This window comes from Mixophyes fleayi, chromosome 4, assembly GCF_038048845.1.
Source record: "Mixophyes fleayi isolate aMixFle1 chromosome 4, aMixFle1.hap1, whole genome shotgun sequence".
NCBI classification, from domain to species: domain Eukaryota; kingdom Metazoa; phylum Chordata; class Amphibia; order Anura; family Limnodynastidae; genus Mixophyes; species Mixophyes fleayi.
In genome coordinates, this window is record NC_134405.1 from 19,483,520 (window position 1) to 19,506,953 (window position 23,434).

The 23,434-nt window shown below is 42.8% G+C and overlaps 1 protein-coding gene across 1 annotated transcript in view; it reads left to right on the forward strand.

Moving 5' to 3' along the window:
* Window positions 1-23,434, forward strand: part of LOC142150518 (uncharacterized) — a 47,489-nt gene that overhangs the window by 21,778 nt on the left and 2,277 nt on the right. Inside the window, exons 9-16 of the mRNA XM_075205716.1 lie at window positions 1,502-1,531; window positions 1,636-2,091; window positions 3,963-4,081; window positions 5,243-5,346; window positions 5,411-5,588; window positions 5,662-5,782; window positions 5,899-5,990; window positions 6,795-6,922. Of these exons, the coding sequence (XP_075061817.1) occupies window positions 1,502-1,531; window positions 1,636-2,091; window positions 3,963-4,081; window positions 5,243-5,346; window positions 5,411-5,588; window positions 5,662-5,782; window positions 5,899-5,990; window positions 6,795-6,922 (1,228 nt within the window). The remainder of the gene's footprint in view (window positions 1-1,501; window positions 1,532-1,635; window positions 2,092-3,962; window positions 4,082-5,242; window positions 5,347-5,410; window positions 5,589-5,661; window positions 5,783-5,898; window positions 5,991-6,794; window positions 6,923-23,434) is intronic.

Below are 23,434 nucleotides of genomic sequence, written 5' to 3' on the forward strand. Positions count from 1 at the left end.
AAATAAAACTCATTCTCCCTAAACAGCCCCATATTCAATTAATAGCCCTCAAAATAACCCCAGCATTAAATTAAGAGGCCCCACTATTAAATTAAATAGCCCCTCCAATAAATTGAATTGTCCCACCATCAACCAAGAAATAAAATAGCACCCATTAAATAAATAGCCCCCGCCTACATTCCACCATTAAATGAATAGCCTACCTCTAACCTACATTATAGTAAGAACCCCCACTCACTTCCATCACACATTATATAAAGTCCCTCCCTCACTTCTCTCACACATTCTATTAATACCTTCCCCCTTCCCTTTCACATTATATTAGGATCCCCTTTTCCCTTCGCTGACACATTATATTACGACACACGCCTTGAGATAATGGGGTCGTCAACATTTCAAATCAGAGGTGCTTAATCATTCCCAAACACACCATGGCACAGTGCCATCCTTTTTTCAAGCCTTTGAAACATTCCAGCTGACCAGCGCTTATGGTGACCCCTGACCGGCCCGGCCAACTTAGCTTATATTCCTGGTGACTCATGGTCGGTAAGAACTGTGTGCACACTGGACAGCTATGGCCATAATGGCCTACCCCAGGTACGACAATCTCTTTCCACGACAATGCTCACAGTTTAACGTTTATAATTTATAATACATTTAAGAACCTTGGGGAAGTGCCACAAAAGTTATTCCCAATGAGAGATGGTCCCATGCGAGCTTTACCTTTATTAATACTCTTGTCAGAGGTCCCAGTTATATGTGAGTGTCCCAGGTGACCCTAGTTATGGGCTGAAAAGGGCAAAATTAGACATATGGAGGAAAACCCCTTGAAGGATACATTCAGATGGGCAATTTTGGAAGATATTTAAAGGCCTTTGAAACTATTTTCCTGAAATGCACAAATAATACATCTCTATTCACTATAGAAAACACCAGGTACAATTGTAAAGGGATTATAAAGCACTGCTTCTGTAATGACTGTGACTGATAAATCTTTAGGGTCACATAGGAACCATTTGAGATTAAAGGCCATAATGCATACATCATATGTCACCCCCCCACCTGCTCCTTCCTGCACACCTGAGGACAGCGTCAGTGCGGATGTGGCTGGAGAGGACAACCTATAGATGGGGAGACAGGTCAGTACTGACACCAGACAAGTACAATACACAAGCTGCTTAGTTCCTATTAGATCAGATGCTGCAACATTGTTAGTACCAGCAGCCAGCATGCAGAATGTATGTCACCTACTTGTAATACATACATGTAACCTGTGTCTTACATGTGTGTCAGGTTTTATATTATTCATCCTATAACACTACAGATAGATATGTTACTTGGGAAGTTGAAGACTTAAATATTAATGGTTATTTCTTTGCTGTAAAGCAGATATTGGCAATAGTTGTCTAAGCAGCTTGTTGTGGAACTAAAAGTCCCATAATGTCAGCTGAATGTTACCTGCCCTTGTGTCATATCTATATTGTTATGGTGTCCTCATTAGATGGCTGTGTGTGGTCAGAGAAGTGCTCAGGTGAGTGTGATCATTATCTGCCCCAGGTGGAGGTATTAGCAGCTGATGGGAGGGGTATAAAGGGCTGATCTCACCATTCCTGTCCTTGTGCTGTTTGTCCTGCAGTCAGAATGGGGCTGTGGGTGAGGTGGAGTTGGCTGCTGTTGGTGGCTCTGGTTTATGGCTCAGGATTTGGCACTGCCAGGAAGCATTCCTTGGTTAGGCGCCAGTCTGACACTTGGTGGAGGGATTACCAGCCCTCTGCACCTCAGTGGGGCTCTCCTAGAGGGTCTCATGTGGGGGCTGCTCGGCCTGTGTCAGGATGGGGCCCCTCTGTTAGGTATGATGGGGGAGCTGCTCAGTCTAGACAGCTGCAGCCACCCCAGGACTCTCCTATCAGTGTGCAGTGTGGAGAGGACAAGATGGTGGTGACTGTGGACAGAGACCTCTATGGGAATGGGAAGCTGGTGAAAGCCTCTGATCTAACCCTAGGTCCCCAGTCCTGCAAGCCTGGCCCCCAGAGCACAGTTACCAGTGTGGTCTTTGAAAATGGCCTCCAGGAATGTGGGAACAGCTTACAGGTATGTTGAAGTGTATATGTGTGTGACATGTTCCACATTTGCCCTATGAAGATCACTCTCACACCACAATGGGGGTGTCCCTCTTATGGGCTGAACAATATACAGCCTGCCAAATCCCCAGTAGCTAGTGAAGTCATTAATGCATGAGGTGTTGGATTCTAATCCATAGGCTGCATTCTCATGAGTCTTGGATCACTCCCAAAACATTTATTTGCCTACATTGTAAGAAACAAGTTCACTCTATGGGGCATAGTCAATTAGGTTCTGGATCATGCTAATGTGTGGAGTGTGTGTATTACTGAATAAGGTATCACAGTAATGTGGATCTTCCTTCCCAAACCTATGGATGTGAAGGAAAATAAGCCTTATTTCTGTGTATTACATCTGTGCTCTGTTCCAGTGCATTACTGTGATCCTGGGACCTAACTGAATATACCCCTATATATTTCATAACCTCTAGGTGGTTCTATTAGTCCTGGTAAATGCTTACTCCCTGCCTATGTTTATAAATACTAGATGTCTGGAATACCTCTCTCCACTTTATTGCATTTCTAGCCCCCTTCTGTTTATTACTCACTTTTTTTCCCCCTTGTCTCAATGTTTCTCCATTCTAGAAAGTAATGGGGCTTATTTTTTATCCTCATGTAGCTCGGTGGTGATAAAATTCTTGCTATTTTCTACACTAGCTGCTTATAATGTCTGCAAACACAGTTGTGCATCTACTTGTGTCCAGTTCTTGCAGTGTTCAAAATGCTACTTGTTTTATTCAATGTACTAAGTGCACAGCAAACAATGGAATGACCACCCAGATGAATGTGTAAAATGTTCTATAACCTCTTTGCAGGTGGTATTCACTGCAAGTTAAACCCCAGTGGGTATAACATCTGTGTGCTTGAGGAATGTGTCCTCTTATCAATGCTCTCAGAAGGGAATCTTAGTCCAGAAATGTTACAGGTGCCCTTGTTGTGCTATTTAGTAAGTGAAGGGTCCTGCACTGGCTGAGAGGTGCTCATTATCTGTGGACAGTATAGGATAGAATATTGAAGATTCCCAAGGATGTGCTGCAGATCACACTACAGAGGTGTCCACTGATGACACTTGTCCACAAACCTGCCTGAAGTCTCTTTACTGTTCCCACTTTGTGGTTTCCAATACCTGCACCTCCTACTGGGCAGTGTAATGTACCACCAGGAAAGAATCTAGGCTTGGTTACATGTGACGTGTGCCAGGATTGTCCCTACCACTGTATGGTGGATTATGTTCAAAAACAAATGACCTTTATAGACAGTAGTAAAAATGCATTGCAAAAACAAATAAGTAAATTCATTGGTATGTAAAGACATTGGTCTTTCCATAAGTGAATGTCCTATGTAAGTGGTGGGGAGATTGCGCTTTACGCCACCAACTTGTCCTTGCCCCAGGAACATATATTGCCATACCCCACTATCTGTTATAGGGTAATGGCCTAAAGCAAGAGTTTGATGCACCTCTGTGCTTGTAATGTTTGATATACGCTTCAACCAGCAAGTGAAGTGCGCTGACATTCAGATGTCAAATTCCTCATTTGTCATTGTCTAATAACGACTTTCCCATTGAGGGGGGAGAAGAACTTCACCAGTCCCTCTTTTAGGTGTAGGGGAATAACCTGTTCAATTGGCCCTTAAATTCAGTCACCATTTAATATTCAATCATACAGCCAACAGGCTCTTATCTGTACCCCCCTGCCCCTTAATAGTCTGTCATAACAATGGATATGTATGAATACTCTTCAAAGCCTTTGTCCCTGTAAATGGATGACACATTACAATAACTTTGGCTTTGTAAGTGTTTGTAGACTTGATGATGAAGAAATATCTTTACTTTATCTACAGATGACTCCAGACTGGCTGATCTACATAACCAACCTGATATACAGTCCAACATCTCCCAGGGGTGTCCCCATCACCAGGACCAACCCTGCTGTGGTTCCCATCCAGTGTTTCTACCCCCGGTGAGTTTACACTAAGTGCAGAGCATATCTAATTGGTATCCGGGCGCCATACCTAACCTTGTATTTTGAAAAACTCTTAAAATCGCTGCGTGATACACAGGATTCTTAGCCGAAACCAACTCTTGGGTTTGTTTTTGAGACCCTAACTTTCATATGGGGCTCCCATGCATCCTGGTTTTGAAACTAGAAATCTTCTGTCTGAGGGTTAGTTTTCTGTATTTCAAACTCCTGAGATGAGCAGAATTAGATGGTCCAGAAACAAAGCATGGAGCAGGTTTTCTGGCCTTAACAAACATTGGGTCACAAAGGTGTCAAATAGCTCCTGAATCTCCAATGCATTAAGAATCCAGGGAATTACCTTCACTACAAGAGTGACAAGTATAGTGGGCTATCTCTTTAAGGGGGCAATAGTGGTCTTGATGGAATACCATATCTACTTTCCAGTGATACTAGTCTTCTAGAATAAAAAGGACTATCTCCTCCAGGAATTGTACACAACTCTCCTTTACCAGCCTATGAATCCTCACTGGTTATCTTATGCAGGCAAAATGGAGCTATAACCTATTGATCTGAAGGTGGAGAGCTGTCAGGTGTTTTGACTCTGTTAGAGTGACTGCTTGTCACGTACCCAGTGACCAATATTGTCACACAAAGTTCTCCACAGTAAATGCCTGTATCCTGCTTATTAGAAGAGCAAGTACCTGGTAGCTATGCTGGCAACACTCAGCTGGCAGTATAGGGTGCAGATCTACTACCAATCATGAGTTGAGGGTTCACTCCTCATCTTCTGCCTCCCTAAGCAGTCAAAGCTGGAAAGAAATTTAATTTTGAAAGCATATCCTGGGCAGAACCATGCCTCTTGCAGAAAATACCTTTCCATTAGGTCCATAATATGGTCTTTCAAAATGGGGTTTTGGTTGGTCTGCCAAGTATTGACGACAAATCCTGTAGAATAAAATACTTAAGATACATATAGTGACTTCTAGAATCTGAGTATATTGATTTAACCTTTATACATGTCATACTTGCTAAAATGGATCTGATACAGTGTTGGTGATTTTTTTTGCTTGGCTTATTTGGCTTAAAGATTTAAGTGGTTATTCTGCTCTAATTTGCCACTAATATTCTACCCTTGTTGGTGGGCTTGATTCTCTTATGTAGACATGGTAATGTGAGCAGTAACGCCATCAAGCCAACATGGGTTCCGTTCAGAACCACAGTGTCCTCAGAAGAGAGGTTGTCCTTCTCCTTGCAACTAATGACTGGTAAGTGGAGTTGGGGGTAGATGGTGTTGTGTCTAGTTCTCCTAATCTTCTGTTTACTTTACAGATGACTGGAGTGCTCCCAGATCTTCATCTGTCTTCCAGCTGGGGGACATGTTCTCTATAGAGGCCTCTGTGGACACTCAGAATCATGTCCCTATGATTCTCTTTATTGATCGCTGTGTGGCCACTGTGTCTCCTGATGTGAACTCCAACCCTCGTTATGAGATCATTACTTACAATGGGTATGTCATGTAGGGTAATGTTCAGGCTGATCTATTATATTTTCGTGAGGATTCTAACCAACTTGTTCTACAGGTGCCTGATGGATGGTAAGCAAGAAGATTCTTCTTCTGCCTTCATATCCCCAAGACCCCAGTCAGACAAGCTCCAGTTTACAGTCGATGCTTTCCGCTTCATTGAGGCAGATGTTTCTGTGGTGAGAATTGACTTTATTCAGCTTATAATTGTACACCTGAAACTGCCCCTTCCATTGTAGTAGCTTAATGCTAGACCTTATTCAGCTCTCCTTTTGTTCCAATTCAAATCTCCTAGGTCTACATCACTTGTTATCTAAAAGCTGCTGCTGTCAATCAGACCCCTGATCCCATGAACAAAGCCTGTTCCTATAAGAAGACTTCTAGCAGGTGAGGATGTCCTAGAGTAGCTTCTCTAGCGTTATACTTTGGGACAGTATAGGAATGTCCTTCTTTTGAGGAGGAGACAGTTGTGCCCCAGGTAAAACAGAATGTTCTGTAATTGTACAGAAATCTAAGTATACAGCAGAGAAACCATCAGTTTCTCTGCACTATACCATTGGGAAGGACTTTAGGTGAATATCGCTGGAGGAAGCCATTTTGTGAGCATAACCAATACACAGCCTTTTATAATAAAGTGCTTATGTCTCAGTGGTGTTTCTGGTTTTGGTTGAATGATCGGTTGTGTTATTTTTTTGGCTGATTAAGTATCTATCTTCACTGTATATAGGAACTGGTTCATTATAAAACACTGTTTGATGCAGGTCTTTGTTTGGAGTATTGGGAATATTCTCGCTATCATAACCAAACCCACCTGAACTTAGGGAATCAAGTAGGTGCACAAGCTGGCTTGTACATTCACGCATCTGATCTGAATGGAGGCAAAACGTCGTTGTTGCGTTGGATCTTGCGGGTTTTGGATTTCACAAGTATCTCCCTCCCCAGGAGATCCAGCGCCATTGCTCACACAAACAGGGGTAGCAGTAGTCTTGTCACTTGACAAAAATTGACTGGAAACTAATGTTGAGGTCAATAATGTAGGAACAAAGAGCCAAATGTGTTTGGCAAAATATAGGGATCCAAAACATGCTAGGGTGGTCTTGCCAAAACCAAAAGATGAAGTTAATCCAAAACCTAAACGTGGGGTCAGTGAACATCCCTAATCATAACCTGAGATCTCTCTATCCCCTATAGCTGGTTTCCTGTGGAGGGCTCAAGTGCAATCTGCCAATGCTGTGACTCTGGGAACTGTGCCGCTGGTCAGAGCAGGAGACTGGTATCTGGTGGGAGACCAAGAATTGGCAAGAGAGAAGTTGCCGCCGGTGAGTTCTGAATGTTAAGGTTGACATAAAAATAAAATGGCTGCCAACCTCAAGTTGAACTGTTGCCCTCTCTAGATCCTACATCACTCTTGGCATTGGGGAGTGGTCAGGAGTAATGATATTATGCCTCACATTGGTTAACACAACTATAAGGGATGAGAGTAATTGTATGGCTATCAAACAAATGTGATAATAAAATGACTTCACATTGCATATAACAATTGGGAGGGGTAGCATGAACAAGGTCGAGAGCTTCAGAGGGAGGGTACAGGGCATTTCCTCCAGGTATGTCACATGACCTCTCTGCACTGTGTACAGGTCAAGATGTGCCAGTCAGCTGGCGCTGTAACCATAAGGGGGAGGGGTGGACAATGTGTGGTTCAAGCTGTTTGAATTGACTGATTAGATTGAAGAATGAACCAATAAACTGTCCTAGGTCAGTTCTAGTATCTTAGAAACCTGGAAGTCATTGGGAGCTCCTCCTCTGTCTTGCAGAATGTCTAAAGCTGACCACATGTCAATCAATCCTACTTGCTTGGCATAAGTGCTGGGCTGGATGATTCCTGTATGACTGGGCTCTGGTGTTTGGAAAGTGGTGCATGCAACACCAGTAATGGTCTGACATCTTCTACAATTACAGAAAAATAATGCAGCTTTAAGGCTGCTTTTAGGCCTGTTGCTTAACTTCAGATAGAAATCCACAGTAAGAAACTATTATGACTGTGTGCTCACTGCACAGTAACTTCCCTCATAATTAAAAATGCCTTTAGATGACTATATAGTACCAATAATTCTGCAGCACTGTACAAAACTCATCTGTCCCTGCCTCATTGGAACTTGGTCTAAATTCCCTAACATACACAGACTAAGGTCAATTTAATAGCAGCCAACATTGATGTTCCCTAAATTTAATATGACAGAACTTCACATAGGTTCAAAAAAGCATGTCTAGAGTACCTTAATTTCCGACAAGTAGCTTTTTGAGAAGCAATGTGGGGCTTAGGTTTATGTATCCCTCGTCAGTCCAGTATTGCTGGACACTCAGGCTTACAGTAAGACTGGGTGACTATAACTTATGGCTGAGTTTTGGCACATTTAGGTGGGGGGGTTGAAATGTTTACTTTAGAGAGTGGGAATACTTAATCCCCCCCCCCCCCCCCCCCCGCCCCCTCAAGGGTTTTTAGTTTCATCTTACTATCAAGAGACTTTCCTTCCAGGGTCTTAACCTGGGTTAAGCTCTAGTGTATTCATGGTCCTCTGGCCTGAACACTGTCTGTCTGTTATTTGCAACACTAATTTTGCTCTGTCCTATTCCTCCATATTGTCAACTGCAGACATAACTGACAAATAATGTATCTTTCAAAATTCTATTTCCTGTAGACCCATCTACAGAAGAACACGGTTTGGCAACATTGGGTCCTCTACTGGTGACTGGAGCAGAACATGTCCAGGCTTCCAGAGCAACAGCTGAGTCTGGACACATAGAACTGTGGGTGTTGGTGACCATTGTTTCAGTCAGTCTGGTTGTTGTAGCTGGCTGCTTTATTCTGACTGTAAAACATGCCCTGAAGAGACGGGCTAATTTACTGGCTGTCAATGAATAAAAAGCTTTATAAAAACCTCTCCATTCTTGAGTCATTATGGTATCGGAGGTTCAATCCGGCTACACAGGGGTTGTTATACTGCTCTTGTGCAGGTTTAATTTGATCACTGCAGTAGTTGGTTCAAACTAGAGATGCTCAGACTTGGTTCCCCAAGAACTGAACACACTCAAAGTTATTAGGATCCAAGTGCCTAGCTGGTTTGGCACTTTTGCGCACCCTCGTAATTGAAAATGAGGCAAAACGTCATTATTACGTTGGATCTCTAGAGTTTTGGATTCTAGAAGTATCGCCCTCAATGGCGATCCAGCGCCATTTCAGAGGGACACAGAAGGGGTAGCACAGTTCTTGGTAGTCTCTAGTGCAGGTAGAAAAGAGGGGTAGCAATGTTCGTCTTCAGTGAAATTCAGGAGAGCGTCAATGCCAAAATAGAAATGGGTTGGTCCTCTAAAGCTGCAGTCAAATTGTACAGTGTTATATAGGTAACACACAAAGAGGAGAGGTCCATTGCTAATTGTCATTGTTGAAATACAAATTGAACTGGCAATGTTCATAATCTGCAGTCACATTGTACTGTTATCAACATGGATTCACAGAAGACCAGGAGCACCAAGCAGCTGCTGGCACCAGTCGTGGTGGTGATCCCTCTGTCATCTGCTAAAGCCTATATTAAAGTGCATAGTGTGAAGTCGGGGAAACAAAATGTAAAGACCTTTTTACCTTGGTCAAGAAAAAAAGACCTGTAATCCAGGCAGTTATCTGCAGAAAAATGTAAAATTGCCAACATGCCATTCTACACACAGTGGCAAAGAGAGAATGAGGCCTTTGCCTTTCTGAGTGCTAGTTCTGCAACTGTCGGTGAGGCATCTTCTTATAAGGTCAGTCATGACCAAGCAAGACCTTGTGATTCTGATTCCAAATGGTGCCCAAATACTTTTACGTATGAAAGCCGAGCTGGAAGAAAACTAAGGCATTAGAGGAAAATATGTAGTCAGAAATGACACAAATCCCTGAGGAGAGTATCCACAAGTACTATGTGTAATCCTGACACTTCTCATATTGTAACCATAAAGAAGGCCCCTTTCAGCATTTATGCAGATGTGTACCTGAACAGCCCAAGCGTAGCTGGTGACACACAAATTGAGGAGGCCACTTTGGAATTGCAACAGGATGAGGGGGATATTTGTGTAGCTGATGAAGGCACTAATGAGGGTGACGGTTTATAAGTCCTGCCCTAGTGGAAGCGGTTCTTGCCAGTGAAAAGACCATTGTTATGCCTAGGCATAAGACCAAAAAAATCCACCTTGTGTGGAATTATTTTTACCCGAATCCCAACAATAGTTATCTAGCCATTTGTAAAGCCAGTCAGTAGGGGTAGGGACCGTAACCATCTAGGAACCTCATCCATGTTATGCCATTTGAAGAGAGTTCATGGCAAGCTGTTGGGAAAATAAAACTTTTATGCGAAATAATTAACGGAGTCAATCTTCAGCTAGGTTCCTTTCGGCTAGATCCCAACACCTGCAATCTACACCCACAACATCGTCCTCTAGTAGAGATCGGAGTTAGTCCTGCATCCAAGGTGGTAAGGCTAGATGACTCCTCCACTATCCTGAATTCCTCAAGAATTTTTGAGTGTTAGACCTGCTGCTGGGGGTTGATCTTCATCCCAGAAGCAGACCAAGAAGACTACTAGTAGTTTACATCAATTGTAAGTTATACAATCCTTTGCAAGAGAAAGTATGAAAGCTGTCACCCAGTCGCAAAGTGGATCACAAACACCATGGCAACTATGTCAGTATTAGATCTGCATCCAATATTCATTATTAATGCAGCTGGTTTTAGACCGTTACTTGAGGTCTTGTGTCCCCATTACCAAATTCCATCACAACACCATTTTACTAGAAAAGCAATTCCTCACCTCTACCAGAAGGTTCATAAAAATGTAATTATTGGACTACAAAATGCCATTCTACCCACTGTACTCTTAACCACAGATATGTGGCCAAGTGGATCTGGGCAAACGAAAGATTATATGACTGACAGTCCACTGGGTTGATGATTTGCCTTTACCAGCAGGAACAACAGCAGCAGCATGTACCCAAGTACATATTATTTGTCAGAGGCAGGCTACTCTGTGTATCACCGGCTTCGCTAAGAGGCATACAGTTGACAATCTGTTACAAAAACTAAGGGATATCATCGTAACATGGCTTATCCTGCTTGGACTCTCCTCAGGATATCTCAATTCTGATAATGACACCAATATTGTAAGAGAATTACGGCTGGGTAATTTTCATCACATTCCCTGTTTTGCTCACACAATAAACTTGGTGGTGCAGAGCTTTTTATATAATGACAGGGACGTGCAGGAGATGCTGTCTGTGGCCCGTAAAATATCTGGACATTTCCGGCATTCGGCAACAGCATGTAGAAGATTGCAGCAGCTACAAGAGCAATTTAATTTGCCCTACCACTAATTGATGCAAGAGATGGTGACAAGGTGGAATTCCACCCTGTATGTGCTTCTGCGGATGGCGGAACAGTGAAAAACCATCCTCGCTTACTCCACAAGCCATGATATTGGGAAAGGAGGGGGGATGTATATTACTCATGCACAGTGGAGAATACTTTCCGTGTTGTGCAAGGTGCTGAAACCATTCGAAGTAGTCATCTGTGAAGTGAGTTCAGACACTGCTAGCTTGAGTCAAGTAGTTACCTTAATTAGACTTTTGGAAAAGCAGCTTGAAAAACTGAAGGAGGAGATTAAACAAAACAATTGCGCTAAGTGTGTTGGACTTGTAGATCAAGTACTTTATTTGCTTCGCCAGGATCCAAGAGTTATCAAAATCTTGAAATCGGATCACAGGTTTAAGAACTATGTCTTCTCTTTGTTTCCAACTGACCCAGACCTGAAGAGATGCAAAGAGCTCCTGGTAAACAAGATAACAGCTCAAGTGTTACGTGACAGGACGGTGTCTCCTCCTTCAGTTTCTCAGTTAACTGCTGCTAGGAAAAAACTTAGCTTTCCCAGGAGACCCAGGGATGATGCAGATGACTCAGCATGACATTTTAACACCTGGTCTGGTCTAAAAGAATTGACTAAAAAATGTGACACCTCTGCCGTAACTCCACCTGATCCTACTATCAACATCCAAAGGATGGTGGAGGATTATTTTCACGACAGCATAGAAATAGACACATCAGACAGTCCCTTTACATACTGGGAGGAAAAATGGAAATTTGGAGACCCATATACCAACTTGTTTTGCACTGCCTAAGCTGCCCACCATTCAGTGTGTACACAGAAAGAGTTATCAGCACAGCCGGGAACCTTGTCAGCGATCGGCATAGGAGGCTACTTCCTCAAAATGTGGAAAAGATGATCATAAAAATGAACTTCAATTTCCACGAGGAAGGCCTTTCCTGCCAATTACATCAAAATACTGAGACTTTTGTAATGGTGGATTCCAGCGGTGATGGATTAATAATATGTGAGGATGATGTACAAACTGGTGAGGATGAGGCTGAGGATGATGACAACAACATCTTGCCACAGTAGAGTTCATTAACAGCACTGTTACCTTAGGTGCCTTAAGGCCATTGTTAGCTTGTTTTGTGGGGGCCCAAACAAACCGAGCACTGCAACCTCAATATTGGCACTCCTTGTGGCTGAAGTGCTTGGTTTGTTAAAGTGTTCATGTCCTTTTTAAGATCCAACATAAGAGTGGGTGGGTGGGCGGGCCCAAGGACAATTCCATGTTTCACCACTTTTCCTTTCAGCTACCGCTGTGTAGCACTGTTACCTAGATGTGCTATATACTGTTCTGTGCTTTGCAAAAATCTTAGACACCCATTGATGATGCAGATGGCTCAGCACAACATTTGGACATCTGGTCTTGTCTACTGTAAATGAACTGACTAGAAATAGTGACACCTCTGCTATAACTCCATCTGATCCTACTATCAACATCCAAAGACTGGTGGAGAATTATTTTTATGTTTTTTGAATGGCATAAAGACAACAGTTTTATTAACAAAGAACAACGTTGCTTGCAGAAGTAATGTAAGCATGGATGTCTAAATAGACGTGTATATGTATTACCTTCCACTTTGTTGCTGTTTCATCAGTATTGCACAAAGTGTTTGTAATCTGCACTTTACGTCAAAGGTACCTAACTATATTATATTGTTATGGGAATTGGGGCTGATTCGAAGTTCAGTGATGAACTTGCTTTTTGCTGTGAATTACAATGGCTCTTTTAGTGCATTGTCTGGCACCCTGGATTGGTCTGAGTCTGATAAAACCATGCATTCCGGTGGGAGGGGGGGGTTCAGCGCTCGTCGCCATGTATTAGCTGTAGAATTACCACAGTTATCTAATGAACGGGTGGAGCGATCAAATGAACCATAACTGATTTTATTATCCAAGTACAATTCCATCTTGCACCAATTTTCTTTTCTGCCACTGCTGTGTGGCAATGTTTGCTAGATGTGCTAGGAACTGCCGTGTTTTTCAGTCGTTGCTCTGTCGCTTAGCATCCAGCCAGATCGCTGCAGTTTTTGTTGAAAGTGTATGAAAATAACATTGTGATCTGTGAGATGGTCAAAATTGACTTGCAAATGACTTGAAATTGGTGATATTGAGGTTAATGTAAAATTTAAAAATTGTAGGGGGAAAAAAAAGCAAGATTATGTGATTTTAACAAAAAACATTGGGATTTTAGAAAAAAATAGGGATCCAAAAACAAAGCCAAAACCAGAATTCTGGGGTCAGTGAACATCTCTAGTCCAATTGACTGACAAAAACAAAACAATGGTTTTTGCATGATCAACAACACACTAACTGACTCCTGGAAATTCAATATGATCCAGCCCTATATATGTATAGAATCTAGCTAGGCCACCTACATATGTGGACACTAATCCTGGGATTGCTTGCAAAAGTATCAGCCTATGTGTAGCCAGCATGGTACCTATACAATGGTTAAATATCTAATCACTGATGGTATGATAGAACATGGTATTGGAAGCACCATCTAATGTTGGTTTATCAGTTTCCTGTAAATTAAAAGCTATGTTGCAGAGTTATAACTTAATAACAAATAACTTGTGTATGTACCCCTAGAAATGTCTGAATATGCGAAGACCCTAAAGACATTGGGCAGGTGTGCATCTCTAATGACGGATGTCTTATGGGATAAACTGATGGCCATGAGAATCTGTTCACTAGACAATACCTCAAATATATGATTGTTTCCCAATGTATAGAGCGCATTATAATAAACTCACCCTGCAGAATGGCTGTCGGGTTACACTGAAAGCCCACATACAACCACAAGACGGTGGGGGACATTTCTATTGGGACCTGCTCCTGTACAAGGTAGTAGGAACTTGAAATATACATAGATCAGAGACCAGCTACACACTGCAGATGAGTTTCAATTTAAACACCTAATTTTGAGATGCCAAGGGGTATGAATATTTTGGAAGAAATTCATTTTGGGTGGCCAAATCTCAACTACCAGACTTTGGCTGTCTAGTTTACAGTGGATAAATTGGGATATGGTTCAGGACTCCTCTTAGGAAGTAGAGTGGTCACTGCCTGTATGGATCGGCTACACATCTGGCATTTCATTGTATTTTTATTTTATAGACTAGTTGTATACTGCCCCCTCTATCATTCACTCTTAGGATTGTAATGTCAGTAGTGACTTCAAATGGCAGACTGAATCCAGGAGGCAATTGTATTTTTATGTAGTACTAACATAATGTGCAGCAATGTACAATTAATATGTAATTGGTAGGTTCCTCCCCCTTTGGAACTTAGTGTATCACGTGGGCACAAGGGCAACATCTGATGAATGTTTAGATATCATTTGGGCTACTGGAGAAATGTTGTCAGGTGATGGCCATCATCCACAGGCTCTGGTTATGTTCCAAGATCCATTTGTTTGTCTGTGTTAAAAGTCAGATTTGTAGTATTTGAACAAACACATTAATAAAATCCATTACATAAAATCTTACAATAGTAGCAAACATGCAAGTGTCTTACAGGTCATTGCTTAAGGCCAGTAAAATATACAGAATAGTTTAGCCCATCATATATTTTAGACGCTTGGAAATAAAACTACAGGTGGGCCAATGCACAACTATGCATGGTTGGCAAACCATTGTCTCTAGCCACATTGGTGGTAGGCAAGGCAAATGCACCAGACAATGGTAGGCATTTCAAGGAACTCTATGCAATAAAGAGCAAAAAATAAATCTAAATGACTACTATATAACACAGATCATTCCAGTAACTGATTTACCAAATGAAGAGCATCCAAGCTCTCTGTATTGTAACCTCCCTACAATACATTTTACATATACACCTTGTGAGAGATCAGTGGCTAACATGTCTGTATATTTATATATACACTGATTAGGGTCTTGGTCATTGAGATGTCTATTGGTGTCAATGGGTCAAAACTTAGAAAACATACTTATCGGGATGTCTCAAGAAGACATCATGTTCCATTCAAATACTTGCTTGAGGCTGTGCAGATGCTGAAGTCCTTGTTGGCCTATAGCAGCCTCTTCTTGACTCATAGATGCACAGTGGCGATGGCGGGGCCTAATGCTGAGGGATTGGGTTTAATCATAGCAACCTGTTGGAGTGAGCTGGTTCCCTGCTGGGGGATTTCTCTTCTGGGCTGCTGGAAAGGAGAAGGAAGAGGTTCTACCTCTGTCTGTCTCTCTCATATCTGCCCCACTCCGACTGTTCCATAGCTGTCTGTCCCCCCCCCCCCCCCCTCAGCCCATGTCTCACTCAGCAGGGGTTGGCCAGGCATAGCTGGTCAAACTCAGAGAAATCAATCTAACAATCACCCTTCCTCAGACACATTACCAATAAATGAAGAAAAAAAAATGGCTCAGCAATTGATTACAGGACCTCCATATAGGCGAGCACGGTCTGCTGCAGCTCACTATGTGCCACAGTCTTTCACTGGTTCGCAGCCTCATGAGTCTTCGGTCTACCGGGAAAATTCACGGTAAGGTCAATGGTCAATTCACCTCTGTTCACTAGCCCAAGTACAGCAGTCACCTAAGTTCTCTTGCCCCTTCGTCCCAGCCCTGGCCCTATAGCAGGTTCTAGGGTGCATGAAGGTGTATGGTATCAGGGTGAACAAGTATGTAGCAGATAAAAAAGACTTTAATATATGAGTATTAATGAGACAAACATGGAACACAGTTCTGGCCAGAATGACACATTAAATGATAGCAAGTATGCTAGGCAGCACTAAATAAAGAATAAATGGTGGTACACATAAAGATAGGCTGCTTGTTAAGGACTAGGAAGTTCAAGTCAAATAGTCACAATAAGATGAAGTACTTACTTTTGTCTGGATACTATTGTTTATACTTGGACTTTATCTTATTGTGACTATCTGAGAGGAGTCTTTATTATCTGCTACATACTTTACCCAGATACCATACACCTTCATGCGCCCTAGAACCTGCTTCACTGTATTTATTGCATTTACATCTGGAGGGTGGGGACTCCCTCCATCATTACATAGGTACTACCTAGTGGCTGCACATACATCTAGATGGAAGCGCAGCTTCTCCCACAACCATTTATCTTTGTTAGTAGAGACCAAGTTCTCCCTTCTCCAGCAGGCTCACAAAGTAACAGGACTCTCAGAGTTTGTGACCTCCAACAGCAATAACAGAATAATCAGAAGCCTAAACATTACTATATAGACTGTCCTAAACAGCACACACCAGAAGTGGGTGCAGCCACCTCCTTTAAAGGACAGTTTGGTTTCCATGTTCATGGGGCTGGGCCGGGGGAATCTTAGATTGAGAAGTAACCATTCTATTGGAAGTTGTCATACAGGGCTTGTTACCATGTGCCCCTCCAGTCTGACTCTGAGCTATCTAGCTGGGCACAGCCTGAAACAATAGGGCTTCACTTATGGTAACTAAGGGGCTCGGTATAGATAAGAGCTAGGAAAACTCACAATTTAAACCCGTCCTTTATTTTTTCCCCAATATCTGGCTGCCAGATGATCAGGGGATCCTGTCTGAGTATGGGACATTGTACAGCAGTCCCTCTGCAGGATATGTGATCGAGACCATACCAATAATTACCCAGAACCCAACTGGCAACATTTAAGAATAAACTATTACTAAGTCATAATGCAGTGCAAGTATCAAAATAGAAAATGTAACATATGGGGTAAGTTGAGCACACACATATGTATATGCCCCCCATACAAGTCTGGTGTTAGAGCAGGTGTCTAGTTAGTATAACCTTTAATAATGAGCCAGAAACCCTCCTCTCACCACAATCCACAGCCAGCACCAGGCTATGACAGACAGCGCGGGGTCCCCTGTTAAGATGTGACACAACCCCAGCCTGCACAGCAAGGGACAAAGCACTGGGCCTTTCCTAAATCCCATGCCAGTGGGTGTTGCAGTAATAAATGTAATACATCAGTATTTATATATGGGACACTACTGGTCCCAGCAGCCATAAACTGCTGGGACATGCTGGTGATTGAAGGACTACAAGCCCCAGCATGCCCTAGGACCTGTAGTGCAACATAAAAAAATACTGTTTAAGAAACACAGACACTGTGACAAAAGATCTTAAAATAAAGGCTCTACAAAATCTTCTATTACCAATTTATTAATCACCTAAATCCGTGGAGGGGTCCAATTCTGCCTTCTAGTTTTTAATCTAGGAGGAAGAAAACAAACAAACAAACTTGTAGATGACGCCTACTGCTCCTAGCGGAGCACCTCCTCGAATAGCAGAGCAGGATGATTATGTTGTATGGTTGGGATCCAAGGGGAGAGCCCCTCCCCCCATAGTAATAGTAGAATGAAGGGTGGATTAGGGCAATATTAAGATTTAATGAGGAAACCCCTCTAAGAATACATCCAGACTGGTATTGTAGGAGCATATTTGAAGCCCATTGAAACTTCTGATAAGTTCCTAAGACATTTATATAATGCAACTTCATCCAATAGAACAGTGTACTATAAACTAAGTCTTATGAGACGTGGTAACATGAAGACATCATATGTCACCCCCCACCTGCTCCTTCCTTCCTGCACACCTGAGGACAGCGTCAGTGCGGATGTGGCCGGAGAGGACAACCTATAGATGGGGAGACAGGTCAGCACTTACACCAGACAAGTACAACACACAAGCTGCTTAGTTCCTAGTAGATCAGATGCTGCAACATTGTTAGTACCAGCAGCCAGCATGCAGAATGAATGTCACCTAATTGTAATACATACATGTAACCTGTGTCTTACATGTGTGTCAAGTCTTATATTATTCATCCTATAACACTACAGAGAGAAATGTTACTTGGGAAGTTGAAGATTTAAATATTTAGAGTTATTTCTTTGCTATAGAGCAGATATAGGCAATAGTTTGCTCAGCAGCTGTTGTGGAACTAAAAGTCCCATAATGTCAGCTGAATGTTACCTGCCCTTGTGTCATATCTGTATTGCTATGGTGTCCTCATTAGATGGCTGTGTGTGGTCAGAGAAGTGCTCAGGTGAGTGTGATCATTATCTGCCCCAGGTGGAGGTATTAGCAGCTGATGGGAGGGGTATAAAGGGCTGATCTCACCACTTCTGTCCTTGTGCTGTTTGTCCTGCAGTCAGAATGGGGCTGTGGGTGAGGTGGAGTTGGCTGCTGTTGGTGGCTCTGGTTTATGGATCAGGATTTGGCAGTGCCGGGGAGCATTCCTTGGTTAGGCGCCAGTCAGATGCTTGGTGGAGGAATTACCAGCCCTCTGCACCTCAGTGGGGGTCTCCTAGAGGGTCTCATGTGGGGGCTGCTCGGCCTGTGTCAGGATGGGGCCCCTCTGTTAGGTATGATGGGGGAGCTGCTCAGTCTAGACAGCTGCAGCCATCCCAGGACTCTCCTATCAGTGTGCAGTGTGGAGAGGACAAGATGGTGGTGACTGTGGTAAGAGACCTCTATGGGAATGGGAAGCTGGTGAAAGCCTCTGATCTAACCCTAGGTCCCCAGTCCTGCAAGCCTGGCCCCCAGAGCATAGTTACCAGTGTGGTCTTTGAAAATGGTCTCCAGGAATGTGGTAACAGCTTACAGGTATGTTGAAGTGTATGTGTGTATGACATGTTACACACTTGCCCTATGAAGATTTCCCTAAAACCATAATGGGATGAGCTGAGCCAATATACAGCCTGTCAATTCCCCAGTAATTGGTGAAATCCTTAAAGCATGAGGCACTGGATTTTAATTGATTTATAGGCTGCATTCTCATGACTCTTGGATCACTTCCAATGCATCTGCCTACATTGTAAGAAACAAGATCACTCTGTATATATATTTCCTACCAACTAAGTGGTTCTTTTATTTATAGTCTTGGTAATTACACTGATACTCCCTGCCTCTGTTTATAAATACTAGAGATGTCTAGGACTATAAACCCTTGACCCTCCCACTGCACACACCACCCCCCCCCCCCATTTATTGCATTAAAATGTTCAGTGCTAATACCTTTTATCCTTGCACTTATACCTTAATGATTAAACACTTAATACCTTCTTATCTAAAAATAACGACACGGACAACAGATATAAGTTTGGCAAAAAGGGGCGTATTTTGTGGAAGAATTTTATTTTAAAACTCTGAATGGCGACGAGAGCGAAGCAGTCAGCTAACGACTAAACTTTAAACCAATACAGAGTAAGGTGAAACAATACCGCTGTCCCAAGACTTTACGGATCCCAAGTCTTTACGATTGGTCGGTACTAAACTTGGTGTCATCGTGACTGCCCCCCTTCTGGACTCACATTGTCGCATACGACCGGATATCCTCTGCCCCAGAGGCCAAGAGTCAGGTTACTGCGAAAGGGGCAGTGACGTGCGGCCAATTAAACGGTAGTACCTTTGATTAGTCGCTGACTGCATTGCTCTCCTACACACTGCGCCTTGTCCTAAGACAAGGACTTAAATTTAGTATAACCAGCTTATGCCGGGCGGGAGGGAGGTATCTGACATCCAGGACAAAGAGAGAGCCAGCCCTCCTGGACAAACCACTCCCCCAGGAGTGATAGGCTGGCTGACACCACATGTTTAACCCCTAATGCAGTGCTGATGAAATATAGCACAAAATTTTAATTGCCCTCAGCTTAGGGCTTCACTTAAACTTCTGGTACTCCTCTGTTTGCTACAACAAAACATAGCTGTGTGTGTTATCCTCTTGCTTTGTAACAGGGCTTGTTTTTCTCATACAGCCCATGGGATAAAATACTTGGTATTCTCTACACTAGCTGCTTATAATGTCTGCAAACACAATTGTGCATTTACTTGTGTTAGTTCTTGCAGTATTCAAAATGCTGCTTGTTCCATTCAATGTGCTAAGTGCACAGCAAACAATGACCACCCAGATGAATGTATAAAATGTTCTATAACCTCTTTGCAGGTGGTATTCACTGCAAGTTAAACCCCAGTGGGTATAACATCTGTGTGCTTGAGGAATGTGTCCTCTTATCAATGCTCTCAGAAGGGAATCTTAGTCCAGAAATGTTACAAGTGCCCTTGTTGTGCTATTTAATAAGTGAAGGGTCCTGCACTGGCTGAGAGGTGCTCATTATCAGTGGACAGTATAGGATAGAATATTGAAGGTTCCCAAAGGATGTGCTGCAGATAACCCTACAGAGGTGTCCACTGATGACACTTGTCCACAAACCTGCCTGAGGTCTCTTTACTGTTCCCACTTTGTGGTTTCCATTACCTGCACCTCCTACTGGCCAGTGTAATGTACCACCAGGAAAGAATCCAGTCTTGGTAACATGTATGACATCTGTCAGTGTGCCAGGCTTGTCCCTACCACTGTGTACTGGATTATGTTTTCTTTAAAAACAAATGACCATTATAGAGTAAAAATCATTGGAAACACAAATTACTATCTTCATCAATCTTAGTTTGTCTCTCATATGCGATACTTGCAATGCCTTAATTTAATTCTAAACTCCAAGTCTGCAGGGGTAGTCTGGCAAAGGGCATATGCTCAATTGCCCCACAGGCCCAATATCCTCAGGGGAGGGAAGGCACCTTGACATGGGCAGACAATAAGATGGTGTACTAAGTACAGCAGTGGCGGATCCAGGAGGGGGGATCGCCCCCACCTGGCAGGGGCTTGTGGCCGACGGCTGCATACTATGTGCAGGTCCGTCGTAAGAGACAGGCAGGGAGAGTGTGCTGCTCTAATTGTGTTCTCCCTGCCTCTCTGCCGAACGGACCTGCACATAGAGTGTGCAGCAAGAGTTTTCAAAAGGGGTGGGGACTAAATCGCCACTGGTAAGAAATTTCTGGATCTGCCCCTGAGGAACAGTTTATGTATATAGCCTGTTGTGACTGAATGGTGGACATCACTGGCAGTACAGTCAGTTCACAATAAGGAAGTTCTAGGCACTCGGCAGTATACTGCTCCTTTATATAATTATAGATGCTGGTTGCCATCTGCCCTCATGATGGTTCATAGGTTATTACTCATGGTTGCCTGAGAACTGTGGCCCTGAGTGGGCCCCACTGGTCTTTCCATAAGTGAATGTCCTATGTAGGGGTGGTGAGATTGAGCTTTACACCACCTACTTCTCCTTGCCCCAGGAACATAATGTTGCCATACCCCACTATCTGTTATGGGGAAATGGCCTAAAGTAAGAGTAGGATGCACCTCTGTGCTTGTAATGTTTGATATACAATTGAAGCGCTGACAACCAGATGTCAAATTCCTCATTTGTTGTTCTCTAACTTTTCCATTGAGGGGGAGAAGAACTTCACTAGTCCCTCTCCTAGGTGTATGGGAATTACCCATTCAATTGGCCCTTAAATTCATTCACCCTTTAATATTCAATCATACCAGCCAACAGGCAACAGGCATTTATCCATACCCCCTATCCCCTTAATAGTCTGTCATAACAATAGATACGTATGAATACTTGTCTTTGTCCCTGTAAATGGATGACACATTACAATAACTTTGGTTTTGTAACTGTTTGTAGACTTGATGATGAAGAAATATCTTTACTTTATCTACAGATTACTCCAGACTGGCTGATCTACATAACCAACCTGATATACAGTCCAACATCTCCCAGGGGTGTCCCCATCACCAGGACCAACCCTGCTGTGGTTCCCATCCAGTGTTTCTACCCCCGGTGAGTTTACACTAATTGCAGGGTATATCTAACTGGTGTTCGGCTACCATACCTAACCTTGTATTTTGAAATAAACATTTTAAAATCACTGCCGGATACACAGGAGTCTTGGCTGAAACCATCCTTTGGGTTGTTTTTGAGACCATAACTTTCATATGGGGCTCCCATGCAACCTGGTTTTGCAACTAGAAATCTACTGTCTAAGGGGTTAGTTTTCTGTATTTCAAACTCCTGAGATGAGCAGGATAAGAGGGTTCAGAAACAAAGCATGGAGCAGGTGTTCTGGTCTTAACAAACATCAGGTCACAAAGGTGTCAAATGGTTATTGGAGCTCCTGCAGATCTGATGCATTAAGAATCCAGAGAATTGCCTTGTCTGGAGTGAAAAAAGTATAGTGGTCTTGCTGGAATAACATATCTACTGACCAGTGATGGTAGTCTTCTAGAATAAAAATGACTGTCCTCCAAGAATTGTACATAACTCTCCTTTACCAGCCTATGAATCCTCACTGGCTATCTTATGCTGGCCATATGGAGCTATGACCTATTGATCTGAAGATGGAGAACTGTCTGGTGTTCTGACTCCTTGTGACAATATTAGTCACTGGTAATGTGGCAGGCTATCTAACAAAGTTCTCCAGAATAAATGTCTGTACCCTATTAGGAGAGCAAGTATCATGTAGCTATGCTGGCAACACTCAGCTGGCAGTATAGGGTGCAGATCTACTATAAATCTTTGAATGTTTGTTCCCTCGTCGTCCACCGCCCAAAACACTCAAGGCAGGAAAGTAATGTAATTATGTAGGCCTATCCTGGGCAGAACATGCCTCTTTTTGAAGAAAATACCTTGCCATGTAAGGTCCATAATATGGTCTTTCAAAACAGCATTTTCTTTGGTTCGTCTGCCAAGTATTGCCAACAAATCCTGTAGAATAAAATGTTGTCTTAAGATACATATACAGCCTTCTAGAATTTGTGTATAGACTTTACCTTTATGCACATGATTTCATACTTCATAAAAACTTGCTAAAACATATCTGATAGTGTGTGACTTTCTTATGTGGCTTAAAGACTTAGGGCTAGATTTACTAAGCTGCGGGTTTGAAAAAGTGGGGATGTTGCCTATAGCAACCAATCAGATTCTAGCTTTCATTTATTTAGTACCTTCTACAAAATGACAGCTAGAATCTGATTGGTTGCTATAGGCAACATCCCCACTTTTTCAAACCCGCAGCTTAGTAAATCTAGCCCTTAGTGTGGTGGTAATTCTGCTCTAATTTGCCTATATTACTTTACCCCTGTTGGGTTTAATTCTTTTATGTAGACACGGTAATGTGAGCAGTAACGCCATCAAGCCAACATGGGTTCCATTCAGTACTACAGTGTCCTCAGAAGAGAGGTTGTCCTTCTCCTTGCAACTAATGACTGGTAAGTGGAGTTGGGGGTAGATAGTGTTGTGTCTAGTTATCCTAATCTTCTGTTTACTTTACAGATGACTGGAGTGCTCCCAGATCTTCATCTGTCTTCCAGCTGGGGGACATGTTCTCTATAGAGGCCTCTGTGGACACTCAGAATCATGTCCCTATGGTTCTCTTTATTGATCGCTGTGTGGCCACTGTTTCTCCTGATGTGAACTCCAACCCTCGTTATGAGATCATTACTTCCAATGGGTATGTCATGTAGGGTAATGTTCAGGTTGATGCAATAGATTT